Here is a 13,888-nt window from a genome sequence, read left to right as displayed (position 1 = left end):
ACAGATCCCTGGGGAACACCACTATTTACCTCTCTCCATTCTGAAAACTGGCTATTTATTCCTATCCTTTGTCTCCTATCTCTTAACCAGTTATCAGTCCATGAGAGAACCTTCCCTCTTATCCCATGACTGCTTATTTTGCTTAAGAGCCATTGGTGAGGAACCTTGTCAAAGGCTTCCTGAAAATCTAAATACACTATATCCACTGGATCTCCTTTGTCCATATGCTTATTGACCCCCTCAAAGAAAGAGGCTTCTCTTCCTGCACTTGTGTCCAGAAAAAGATCTGACTGGATTCCTCTATCCAGGTCCTGGTGTGGATTTGCAGAGATTGTGGCCTGCATTTTCCAATCCTAGAAAGCCAGGAGAGGTAGACCATCTTGTATGAGAGGTGGAAGCAGTTGGAAGAGCTGCAAGAGGAGCTGGCTAGGCTGAGGAGCATCCACACACACAAGGAACTCGTTGAAAACATGCATAAAGAGATCTCCAAGGTAGAAGTAGTAGTTCAGCTGGTGAGGACTGCAGTAGCACCACCAGAGGAGGACGAAAACTACTCTTTCACAGGAAGGAAGCTAGCTTCTGGTAACTTCTGGTAGCAGGCAGTGCTCCACCCTTGCTCCCAATGCACCATCCATAGAGATAAACTGGTATGGTGCCCTGGCAATGAGGGATGAGGAATCTCCCCTAAAGGTGAAGGAGGAGAAGCCATATACCCCCAAGGCTGGGAGGATTACAGCCACCACTCTGAAGAGGAGACAAAGGGTGGTTATGGTCTGGGACCTCCTTATAAGGGGGACAGATGCATCAATCTGTTGGCCTAACCTGGCATCCTGGGATGTGTGCTGCCTGCCAGGGGCCCATATCCAAGATGTTATGGAAGGATTGCTGAAGATCATCAGGCCTTTTGACTATTTCCCCATGCTACTTATCCATGTGGGTACTAATGATACTACAAGGTGCGACCTTGAGCAGATCAGAAGTGGGTACAGGGCTCTGGGAGTGAGAGTGAAAGATTTGGAGGCGCAGAATGTATTTTCATAGATTCTTCTGGTCAAGGGTTGGCGCCCACGCAGAGACAAACACATCCTGAAGGTGAATGCATGACTGCGTGGATGATGTTGCCAGGAGGGTTTTGGCTTCCTTGGCCAGGGGATGTTATTCTGAGAAGGACTGCTGAGCAGAGATGGAGTCTGCCTATCAAGGAAAGGGAAGAGTATCTTCAGATACAGACTGGTTAACTTAGTGAGGCAGGCTTTAAACTGGAGACAACCGGCTTTAAACAGGAGACAACAGCCTGCAGGTAAATCCAAAACATGGAGACCTGGGTGAAGGGTCAGAATTTGGGGGGTGAGGGAACAGGAGCAATCACAGCAGGGACAAAAGAGAGAGACAGAGGAAATTTAATGAACATCTTAGATGTTTATATAGTAATGCAAGAAGTATGGGGAATAAACTGGAAGAACTAGAAATACTAGTGAATAATCACAATTACAACAATTGGCTTCACAGAAACTTGGCGAGATAATTCACGTGACTAGAATGTTGGTATAGAAGGGTGTAGCTTTGTCAGGAAGGGACAGGCAGGGGAAAAAAGGGAGGAGGTGTTGCCTTGTATATCAAAGATTTATGTTTGTACCAACGTTTAGATAGAACAGACAGGCCTGAAAGTCTCTAGGTAAGAATAAAAGGGATAAAAAATGGTTGGTGTCATGGTAAAGGTCTACTATAGACCACCTAACCAGGATGAAGAGGTGGATGCAGCTTTTTTTTTCTCTTTCCAAGAAACAATTAACAAACATCCAAAACACAGGACTTGATGGTGATAAGGGACTTTACGACCCAGACATCTGACTGGAGGTGGTGGGGAATAGTACAGCAGGACACCGATTTTATCCAACAGTCTTGCAGGACTGAAATTTTAAACTTCTTAGCCCGGATACAATTTTTAATTGAAGCACTTGCAAAATGACTGTAAATCAACATGTTCTTCATAAAAATGCGAATGTATCACCTCTCACCATCTGCAATGAGGGGTTTTGTGTTGAGTCAGTTACCCAAATTGCCACATTTTTATCTGCTCTGTCATAGCTACTGTTGGCCCCAAGAAATATAGTTTCGATTTTTCAGTTGTTAGGTCAGCTGTAATGCAAGTGATTTCTTGGGGCCAACAGTCCTCAGGTGATGATTCAACTTGCCTATCCAATCTCACTTTCTTGCTCCAACAGCAGACCTGTAAGAAACTTGCTGCCTGATCCTGATTTATATTTTCCCCCTCTTCTTTTCTGCCACCAGTTCTACCAGTTTTTTTGATCTGAGTGGGTCGTCAAAAACTCAGGGTCTAGTAGGTTGGTCCAGTTAAGAAGAGAAAATTGTGATAATGAGGGGTTTGTGATGCAGTTTTGGTTATTTAAAAACAAATTTTTGCCAAGTTCTTTTTCTCTGAACACAGAAGGAATCAAATAGCAGATAACAGCTTCTTTTGCTCGTGACACCAACAAGCGTCTTTTCAGCCTGCATCTTGACCCAAAAAATCTCTTCCCCAGAATACTTTCTGCTGGTGCTTCAGGCTGTCTGCCTCACTCTTTGGTTTTCTGTGTTCTGCCTTTCTTCACATTTGGGCGCGCACCCCCTTGCCCAAACAATACTAGGTAAAGCCCCATCACCCACTCAGTCCAAAACTCCTGGGCAGGTTCACACACCTTTTTTCATTTTATCCTCAGTTATGTGAATTGAAGGGTGTATTCACACCCATCAGTATCAGTGAAGCTTGTGATCTGTGTAATCACCAATACCTCTCAGCATAACACTAACACTCTGCTCTCTGCTGTAGGGAGGATAGTGAAATGTGACACATGAAGGAAATATGCAAGGAGGAGAGTACTGGCTTTTAGGAAGTCATGCTTCCATTGGGCCTGGGGAACCGAGTGATTTGTCCAAGGCTCCTCTACAGGATGTCCAAAGAGCTGTGGTCTTATGGAGCATTATCTATCTGTTCTGTGAAGAGCAAAGCCTGCCATTCCCAAGAGAATGATTTGGAGGAAACTGTCACTGGAAATTGGAGTAGTTTCTTCATTTCTCTGTGGTTTTTCCCACATAAGGATAGCATATGGCCCTATATCTTAAAGAAACCAAAAATATATATTCACAGTAGCTTGGGAAATCCAAGCAGACTAAGATCCCATGGGGATGCTTTTGGAAATAACTGTAAAAGAGAAGACTCCAACTTAAAATGTTTTTATTACTAAATTTGACTAATATCTGTAGTGTCAAATATCAGAGGGGTAGCTGTGTTAGTCTGGATCTGTAAAAAGCAACAGAGAGTCTTTTGGCACCTTTAAGACTAACAGATATATTGGAGTATAAGCTTTTGTGGGTGAATACCCATTTTGTCCGATGCATGCGTCTAATGAAGTCGGTATTCACCCACGAAAGCTTATGCTCCAATACATCTGTTAGTCTTAAAGGTGCCACAAGACTCTCTGTTGCTAATATCTGTAGTGTCTGCTACTATGGCAGCTTGGTGTTTTTAATTACAAAAAAAAAATCACAAAATCAAATAATATTAATCAGATGTTAAACAAAATAAATGCATCTTTCATCATGCCCTGAAGATTCACAGGTTTGGGCTCTGGCAGAGAGACAAAGAGAACAGATCTTAAGGCCCTAACAAATAATCATAGTCCGTGACCCAGCCTCGGAGAGTTCAAACTAATATTCAAATCAGATAGTAAGCAATTTCCAACTAGTCTTAACTGTTTGGACTGGTCATAGGATATTTCGGATAACTGTGTTCCAGAATTCAGGGCTACAGAGATAATATAAGCTTAGTGGATTGCACTGGAAACCAGTGCAAAAATATGACCACAGGTGGTGGTTTTGGGAGTTGGGTTCCAAATTACAAAACACAAGGCAACTAAGTCTTATCCACATTAGGGATCAAAACCAATTTTGCTAATGCAGTTTTAGCCCCAGTGTAGGCGGAGCCTAAGGTGTTGTGTTTTATGCAGCCACACTTATTCTGTAATCCTTAGCTGTCTACACTACGAATGCTTGCCGGTATAGCTATACCAGAAGAGTGCAGTAATGGAGACCCAGCATAAGCCAACAGGATTCCTTTTGTGGGCATTCCTAAGCCACCTCTCCTCATACTATATTAGCTATGCTGACAGAAGCACTCCTTGTCAACATAGCTATTCCAGCAGTGTAGATGCAGCTATGTTAGCTAGGCAGTGTAACTTTTTTTTTTAACATGTTCCTAGCCAGCATAGTTATGCCAGCAAAACTTTGTAGTGTACACTGAGGGCCTGTAAGATTTCAAAAACTAATCTGGCTTAGGTCTGGTCAGGACTTTGATAAGTGACCTCTCAGGAAGTTATAAGTATTGTTTTAGTCAAGACACCAACATGGTAAGTTTTAGAAATACTTAAGCCTACACTACACTAGAAAAGGCTTGCTGGTATGGCTCTACTGACAAAAGCCCTCATGTAGACAGTTATAGAGACAAAAACATGCTTTTTTCCAGTATGCTTATTTTGTTTGTGTGGTATATTTAAAACTGCATTGGAATTGTAGACTGTCACTTTAATTTGTGAGGAATTTCCTGGTCCATCTTAAAGGCTGGGGGGCTCTGCAGGAAGGCATGTGATCAGAGTCTGTTCTGCAGCCAGTTAGCTTAGAGTAAGGTCATGGCTACACTTGCAGATGTAGAGCGCTTTAAGTTAAACCAGCCTTCACAGGGCACAGTAGGGAAAGCTCTGTAGTCTGTCCACACTGACAGCGCACTTTGGCGCGGCTGCATTAGCAGCTCTTAAAACGCCACAGAGAGCAGTGCATTGTTGTAGCTATCCCAGCATGCAAGTGGCTGCAACGTGCTTTTCAAATGGGGGGTTGAGTGGAGCATGACAGGGAGTGTGTTGTGTGTATGTGGGGAGGGAGAGAGTGGGTTTTTGGGGCGCTGGAGCATGTCAGCATGCTGTCTTGTAAGTTCAGACAGCAGCAGACCTCCCCAACCCCCCCCCCCCAGCATTCCACAGTAATGGTTGCTTTGTCTCAGAGCAGATAAGCATGACAACTGCCAAACGGAGTTTTCAGGCATATCCAAAACAATGAGTGGCCACTTGACTTAAGAGGATTATGGTATGTTTACTGATTAGAGTGCAGTAATACAACACCTCATTCACACCGATGCTGGGGTGCTCCAGCGGGGGCGCATCTACTCGCCGTGGTGGATTACCAGGAGCACTCTAGCTGTGGAGTCAGAGTGCTTTACATGCTTTGCCAGTGTGGACGGGTAGTGAGCTAGTGCACCTGGGGCTCCTTTAATGCTCTGTAACTCGCAAGTGTAGCCAAGCCCGAAGGTGGGGTCCCTTTTAGGGAGCAGCCTGCTTTGTTTCTGTTTTTGGGATTCTCTTATTATCGTTCTGTATTCTAGAAATAATGTTTCTCTTACTGGAAGGTTGCAATGCATTTGTTTATCTGACTTCTCTGTATGTGTGCTGTGAACATAACAGGTTGGGGACCCTGTAGAAACTATACCAGCAAAAGCATTATTTTGCCAGTATGTCTATACTGGTGTTTTTGCCAGTATAGAAGTGTTATGTTTTAAAATAATAAAGCCTCACCCCTAATTGACACTGCTGGCAAAAGTTTTAAGTATAAACCTGGCCTGAATTCAGTAAGTGACACTCTTCCCTCTGGTTACAGATGTGGCATTAAGGGGAACTGTGCTAATGAAGGTGCTTTCGTTCAGAGGAGTCTCAAAACAAGTTCTGATGACTACCTGTGTTGATTAAATATCCCATGGCATTTTATTAAGTGTCCTTGTATTAAGGTTTGTGGCAGGTATGGCTCGTTAACTCAGAGTTTCTCTGCAGGGTTCAAACATTTGTTGTCATGGTGAATCAGCAGATTTCTGCTACCCTGTTACAATGAGGTTTTTTATTAATAAAATACATATTTATATTCTGAATTATTGATCTTTTTGGCTGGGGGAAGGTTGTGAGGTAAGGGGGCTGATGAAGGGGTGGGAAGAGGAAAGGAAAGGGGAGAAGAGAGAGTAGTTTGAGGAAAGGAAAGATATCATTTGTGAGAAGATAGAACAAAGGATATGAAAAGATGAGATGTATGGTGGGCATGCAATGCATGGGTCAAGGCAGGAAGTTAACTCAAGCACCAGTCAATGAGGAAAATTCAGTAAAAAGAGTCAAGATGATGATACAAGCTGATGGGTTTTCAGTTGACTAAAATGACAGACAAGACTAGGAGATGGCAGGAGAACCTGGCCCTTTTTCCTATGCTTCTGGGTTTTACAGGAGTCGTTTCAGGCACACTGTAGTACGCCTCTACCCCAATATAATGCAACCCGATATAACACGAAGTCAGATATAGTGTGATAAAGCAGTGCTCTGAGGGGATGGGGTTGCGCTCTCTGGCGGATCAAAGCAAGTTCGATATAACACGGTTTCACCTATAATGCATTAAGATTTTTTTGGCTCCCGAGGACAATGTTATATTGGGGTAGAGGTGTATTCACATTGAAAAGGTTATCTTTGTGACCAGTAGGATTGGAAACATAATCACTGTTTAAATTCTGCAGATACTGACAGACACGAGAGAAGCGGCAGAATGGCATTCTTGCTTATTCTGAATCTAGAATTGGTTGTAAAATATGTTAAAAAGCCCTCCCTAGCTCTTAATATATTTTTCCCATATCTGTATGAGATAGAAATACAAGAAATTATTCGTTCCCGGAGACAATTAAAAATTATTAGTTTCAAAATTCAATGTAAATGTTCTTTTAAAAGAAGTGTTCATTTAATCATTCTCTTGTTATAAATGTTGCAATAACATTTTGTGGTGCATATCTTCATTAAATATTAGTTTAAATAGTTAAAAGAAGAGAAAAATTCAACCGCAAGTTATTGAGCTCGATGTAGGAATCTCACTGGGTGAAATGCATCATCTGTTGTTCAGGAGCTCAGATGAGATGACATAATAGTCTTTCTTGATCTTAAAATCCATTAATCTATAAAATAGACTATAGTAAATTATAAAAAAAAAAAGGCATCTTTAGATATTTGTGGACTCTTAAGGATAGGATATTTTTGTGTAAATACTTTTCTCTGCAATTGATGGTATCTCCCATGACCCTTTTCTGTTTTTAATAAAAAAAATTAATTTCATCTTCTGTAGGTAACAGGCTTGATTTTCAGAGCAAGCCTAGCTATCATTGACTGCAAATGGAGTTGTGGGTCCTGAAGTTCAGTCCCTACCTGTTTTATATATTTATCTAGCTTTTAATTACTTTCCACTCATCCCTGCATTTCAGCATGGTTATGGTATTCTGCCTTTCCACAATATGTGCCCCAGCTCACTCCTCGGACCTTCCACCACCTTCTGAATTATTCAGGAGCTTACCAAGGGTAGGATTCACAGATGTATTTAGGCACCTAACTCCCATTAAAATCATCTAGAAATCAATGGGTGTTAGGTGCTTAAATACCTTTGTGAATCCCACCCCAAGTTACTTAGAGTGGGGACACCACAGAGGCATGTATAGTTCTGGCAGCTTTTCCACAGTCTTACTATAAATTCAGAGAGTCCATGTAATTGAAGTGTGGGGGAAGGTCAGGCTGAAAGTTGTGAACTTGACTATTCAACTGTTGAACTCTGAGGGTGGCTTCTTAAAATAATTTGTCCTATACAGTTGCTTTCCAGCTGGGAAAGAAGAGGCTTCACTGAGAGAATAATTTTCATTCATTCAGTCCTATTGACTTTGTTTCTAGAAGTTGCTATGCTTCTGTCAGGCAGCTAGTAAGGCCCATCAATTTTAATCATGCCAGTTGAAAGATGGTGAAGTTTTTCCATAATTTTCTCATCCTTGCACATAATAGATGGACATCTTCAAGATGTGTAGATATGTAAGGAACTGACCAGGCAATCATCCAGGAGAGACATTTAAAGGAACAGCAGCTTTTAAGCATGATTTTAAAGGAAATATATGTAGGACTTTAAGCTTAAACAACCACAGGGTTCCTGCCTGTGGCAACATAAAGCATATATTCTAGAGCTGGAATTAATGGAATGGAAGACAGTTGTGACAGCAAATGGAGAAATGAAGATAACTCAGCAAAATTATGTCTTGAATATAATGGTAGTTAGAGGCATTGGGCCCTGATCCTACAATGAGATGCTTCTAGGTGGACCCCTGTGTATCATGGATTCCCACTGAAGTCAGTGAGACTCTGCATGGGAGCAGTGGTCTGCCTGTGCACCTCTTATTGCGGGATTGAAACCATCAATTGTAAGGTCTTCAAGGCAAGAACCATAGTTGCCTCTGTTTCTTTGCACCTACATAGAGCCCCATTCAGCTTCTGAGTGTTCATTACAGAATTGGGACCTGTATTTGTACGGGGCTTTGTACAATATAGTTCTGATCCTCTCAATGAGTCCTAACAAGTTGTAAATAAAAATAGTATTTCTAGGCTATTCTTCACTGATGTTAGGAATGGACCTGCTGGTCAAAGCACCAAACAAGCTGGTAAGACCAGAGGATGATAGGCTCAGCTCTATAAATAAGAAAGCTGAGCATATAATTCAAAGTTTAGAATTTGCTCAGAGCTGAGCAATTAAGTACAAATTTTGCAAACATGTACATACAGGTAATTTTGAGTATAAATTGATAGGACTATTTGTGTGGGTAAAATTACTGACACATTGCAAGAGTCTGCAGAAGTTAGAGAGTAGGATGTGAAATCAGGCTATGGGACTGACTACAGTCGGAAAAATTATGATGATGGGGACGCTTCAGAAGACAAACACATGAGAGGATACCAGAGAAAGTAATGCAAATACAACCAAAGTCAGTCTGACCCTGAGCTGACCACTAGCTAGACCAGGGGTGGCCAGCCTGAGCCTGAGAGGGAGCAAGAATTTACCAGTGTATATTGCCAAAGAGCCACAGTAATATGTAATGATTATATACGTGTGTGTGTGTGTATACATGCACACATATAATCATTATATATGTTGATAATGTATATTTATTATACATTTATAATGTATAGTTAACGATGATAACTTAATCTTTTATGTAGTGGGACTTCAGGCAATCTTTGCTTTCAACAATTCCCTTGAAGTTTGATTTGTGTTCGGTTGTGTTCACATGCAGCAGTTCTCTTAAGTGGCTGTCCATCAAAATGGATTGGTGCTTGGATTTCACATATTTGAATGTTGAGAAAACATTTACAAAGATAGGTTGAGACAAGCATCATATTAATTTTAGGGCTGTACCTCTGATGTTGGGATGTTTATCCTTTGGTACAGATTTCCAGAAAGTAAGGGTCCCCTCTGTCTTCTGAACAGATTTCAATCTGTCGTATTCCAAAAGTTCTGTTGTTTCCGTCTGGGATGTTGCTTTGTCAGTGACTAAAAGGGACTTCAGACAATCGGCTTCAGCACTGAAAGGGTCAATCAGAAATCTGATTTGAGGCCTTCTCTGCTGCAAATCTTGGAAACTTTCCTCAAAACTTTCCTTAAGACCTTTAATCACACTCATATATCTAGTTGTGGTCCATTTCAGGGATTCTGCTGCATTCTTTTGATCTGGCTTGAAGTTGTCACATTGAGGGAGAACTGACACACTTTCCCTCAAGCATTTGTCTGTGAAACAACTGAAGTTTGTTCATGAACAGAAATACGCCTTGCACTAGATCAGACAGCAACCGGAATTTTTCTTTTAAGTCCACATTTAGTTTATCCAAATGCAGCAGCATGTCCGCAAGAAATGCGAAGTCTAGAACCCGCCGAGGATCTGTATGCTCAGGTTGTATTCTGTGCTTCTCCACCATAAACAATTGTACTGGTTCCAGGAGCTCGAAAATATGGGAAACAACTTTTACCTTTTGAAAGCCATTGAACTGTGCAGTGAAATGGCAAATCGGCAGGGGAGTCATCTTCATTCAGTTCTTTGATTAGATTTTGAAATTGTCTGTGATTTGAGTGTATTTGAGAGAAAGTTTTCATGACATGATCGAATTTGAGATTTTTAGATACCAGTTGCTCCTGATGAATAATACAGTGAAGTGTCCAAAATTTGGAAAAGCTCTTGCCAGACTTACAAAGCTCTAGTAATCCATTTGCAGGTCCCCACAGAGAGAGAGCCCCATCCGTTACAATGGCAGTGATTTTCTGTAAAGGCAAGTGGCTTTTCGCAGCTACCAACATCAGCCACCTCCTTTAGATCTTGTCCATAAGTTCTGTCTTTTAATGACAACGATATCGAGGAGTTCTTCCCTTCATCAGACACAGTGCGGACAAATACCAATAATTGAAGTTTATCCTGAGCATGGCACGACTCATCCAAAGTGATGCTCAAATACTCTCGCTGCTGAAGTTGCAAGTGCAGTTGTGATTTGATGTCCCTGTTGAAGTTGGAGATTCTGCATTCTCTTGTGTGGTGTGAAAGCTGCAGGCCAGAAATTTTTGACTATAGAGTCTCGTTCTCTGGTGACAGGATTGAAATCACATCAGTGAGGCACATTTTTATAACGTTGCCTTCAGAGTAGGGCTTTTTTGCATGGGCTATGTGCCAGGCCACATAATAGGAGGCTAACATTATAGTCTGCGATTGGTTGGCAAATCTGGTGAAGAACTGGGCCTCTACATCTGTTTTTTCAAAGTTTTCAGTTTTAAAGTGCGGAGTTGAGAACCTTGTGGGAATTCTTGATCCATATGTGCATGGCTCAAAATGAAATGATTCTGTATGTTGAAGATTTGAACTGAGAGGTACATGTCTAGCAAAGAAAACACATGGCCTTACCATTATGTTCAATGAAAAAGTACTTATTCTCCTACTCCCTGTTTAGAAGCATAGATTTTCATCTATGTATTTTCTTTTCTGTTTGCACGTGCCTTCCATAGTTAGGTGGTGTAAGAAAAATTTTGATTAAAAATTTCCACACCAGCTAGTCACTATGTGGTTTATTCAAAGAGAAACTGGTGCTGAACCTCTGGCTCTGTCCCAGGCCCTGCCCCCCACTCCACCCCTATCCCCAAGTCCCCACCTCTGCCCTGCCTCTTCCCTCCCCTGAGTGAGCTGTGTCCTCGCTCCTCCCCCACCCCCTGAGCCTCTTGTGAGTTGCAAAACAGCTGATCATGGCGGGCAGGAGGCATAGGGAGGGAAGAGGCTGCATACCATGTCCTCTCTTTTCCGCCCTTCCCCTCCAGAGCCTCCTCAATGCTACAAAACAGCTGATCATGGCAGGTGGGAGGCATGGGGGAGAGAAGAGGAGGTGCTGATTGGGGGACCCTCTGGCGGGCAGGAGGTGCTGGGGGAGGGCTGATAGGGTGGCCCGTGGCTGCTGAGCACCCACCATTTCCCCCCAGAGTCATCTCCTAGCAGGAGCTACATATTACCTTCTGAAGAACCGCATGCGGCTCCGGAGCCACAGGTTGCCCACCCTTGAACCAGACTGTGGGACTTCATATGCAGGGATACGACTAGGCTGGTTTTAATGAAGGAACAAGCCGTGGACAAGAATGAATGGTGACACTCTGCTGCTCCCTCTGTCTGAAAAGATGCTTCTTTTTTCCCCTCTTTCTCATCTCAGAGCAAGTGTTTGCAGAATCTGGCCCTTAAACAAAAAACAAAATTGATTTCTTTCAGTCTCTTGTGGTACTTTTGCTCTGCTTTCAAGAAATCTTAAGGCTTCCTGTTCTGAGACTGTAGCATGTTTTTGATTCAGCCTGGAAAAAGAATATTGCAACTTTTATAATTTGCATATACAGGCTTCACTATTTAGATTATTATACTGTAGATTGTAATGCTGTGACTGTTTAATTGAATCTAAATGAATGGTAAATTATAAAACACGTCGGTATGAGTAAAAACTATTTAAAAATCTTTAAAAGTAAGATGTGTGAGTTTTAAAAAGCTGGAGAGTATGATAGTGTTGCTCATTCTGCAGATTATGGTATGTCAGTTCTTTGTAAAATGTTTTATTGCAGTTAAAAGTGTTTCTTCATCAATTAGAGTTACTGTAGGACATCTATCTAGAGCATCTTTTTGGAATTCTAGCAAAGTATTTGAAGTGGGCTTGTTCTGAGTTTGATTGTTCATGTCTGGCACGGTCTCAAGTTTCCTCTGAATGGTAACAAAGACTGTAGAGTGTCGTTGGTACTGCTGTGAGAGGCATGCTTCCTTAGTCCAGGTAAGAGAGAGAGTTTCTGTCTGCTGTATAAGTATTTTGCAGAAAGTGTTTGGTATTTTGAAACAGCTGCTATTTTAAATTAATAAAGAATTCTTAGCATATTAAATGTAAGACATTCCTGAAAGTTGCAAGCAGGAAAACTACAGTGTGTTGGGGGGAGGGGTAAAGAATTAGCCTAGTTTGTCATTTACATGTCTAAACAAATAGATTAAAATTTGGGAATTATGTTACCTCCTCTTTCCTTAACTCCGTTGTCGGAAGTGGTGCTGGCTAATTAAAGCATTGAATGTGGAATATTGAATGTGGCCTCGTGCCATTAGAACTATCCAAAGTGGTTATACCTATTTTAAATTGGTATAATGAACTTTGCCCTTTATGATCTATACTTTGTCAGTTAGTTATTTCTTTCAAAAAATGTGCAAAAGGAGAGTGTCTTATTTTTTGATCCGTAGAAATATATATTAAAAGTAGATTAAGATGTATGTATTTTATTTCATGGTATTTCACTATAATAATTTTTATCTAGTACAATTCTCGAAGTATTTGTGCTTTGAAAATGTCAGCTGTATTCTAATGAAGCCAGGGTATTGTTTGCTCATAAAGGGGCCAGTGCATTCCACTGCTTTATGGTTTATTATGAGGCACAGTGTGAGAGTGTGGGTGGCACCATTTGGTGTCTGCTTGTTGGGGTGTAGTAACTGCCATTATGCTAGGGTGTTCGGGGGAGGGAAGAAATCAGCAAGAAAATGTAATAAATGTTCAGATCTAGGCAAGATCTCAATGTAAGCAGAGACTTTACTATTGTATGTTCTCAAGAAATGGAGTGAGTACACTTGAGATACCCGGAATAAGTGTATACACTTAAGTAGCCTGAAGTATGAGCAGTAGTACTCTGTGGTTTTGTTTTGTTTTTTTCAAAACATGTGTTACCAAGACCAATACTACATAACTGTTTTAATTTAGAGGGGACTCTTTCTAATACTTTCACTTTGTCAGATAAAGTTGTAATGTGATCAGAATTATGAAGAGAATAATAATTAAATCCATGGAAGTAATCAACAAGATTTGATTTTAAAAAAATGCACAACAGACTTTGAGGTGGGAAACTCCTGATGAGGATTTGATTCAGAAAAAAAGAAACAGATGTCTCTCCTGTTACAATTGGGGTTGTTTCATTCAAAGTTCACAGTAGCTGATGAGGGAGAGGAGGTAATAAATCTGGCTTAACCAGCTCATGTCTAAAGAAAACTTGTGGGAATTAAATTATTTTATTTGATGCTTTGCATTTTTAATTGCATTGTAATATTGTGGAAACTTTTTGATTTTCTTATTGTTGGCTTTTTTTAAATATCTGAGGTGTATATGATCTGGGAATGAGTTAATATCTGCAAAAGTGGGTTTTTACTTCAGTTAAATCAAGTATAGGAAACTGACTTGGTAGAAATATTTTTGATTCAAATTCATTTTGTGCCCCAAATGACTGAATACTTGAGAAACTATCTACATATGTTAAAGCCAGCTAAAAATATAGATGTTATCTGAAGTTCAGTAGAAAAGCTTAAAATGAAATTCACATGTAAAAAGATTGAGCTATTTTAGGGGTTAATTGTTCTGTTTGCTTCCTAAATAAAGTGTAGTGATTGACCTAAGGGGCCTACATGTGAGTAAGATCTACAGCA

General features: G+C 40.9%; 1 protein-coding gene across 7 annotated transcripts in view; it reads left to right on the top strand.

The window, feature by feature from the left end:
* The window catches only part of TFDP2 (transcription factor Dp-2), a 181,320-nt gene that overhangs the window by 55,580 nt on the left and 111,852 nt on the right, over nucleotides 1-13,888 (top strand). Inside the window, exon 1 of one of the 7 annotated variants that reach the window (XM_050966011.1) lies at nucleotides 11,207-11,545. The exons of 5 other annotated variants lie outside the window; for them this stretch is intronic. In XM_050966011.1, the coding sequence (XP_050821968.1) occupies nucleotides 11,539-11,545 (7 nt within the window). In that variant the 5' untranslated portion in view covers nucleotides 11,207-11,538. Of the gene's footprint in view, nucleotides 1-11,206; nucleotides 11,546-12,154; nucleotides 12,210-13,888 lie in introns of those variants that run through there. One more of the 7 variants, XM_050966012.1, reaches the window with a different exon arrangement.

This window comes from Gopherus flavomarginatus, chromosome 8, assembly GCF_025201925.1.
Source record: "Gopherus flavomarginatus isolate rGopFla2 chromosome 8, rGopFla2.mat.asm, whole genome shotgun sequence".
Lineage (NCBI taxonomy): Eukaryota > Metazoa > Chordata > Testudines > Testudinidae > Gopherus > Gopherus flavomarginatus.
This window is presented reverse-complemented; position numbering and strand designations above follow the sequence as displayed.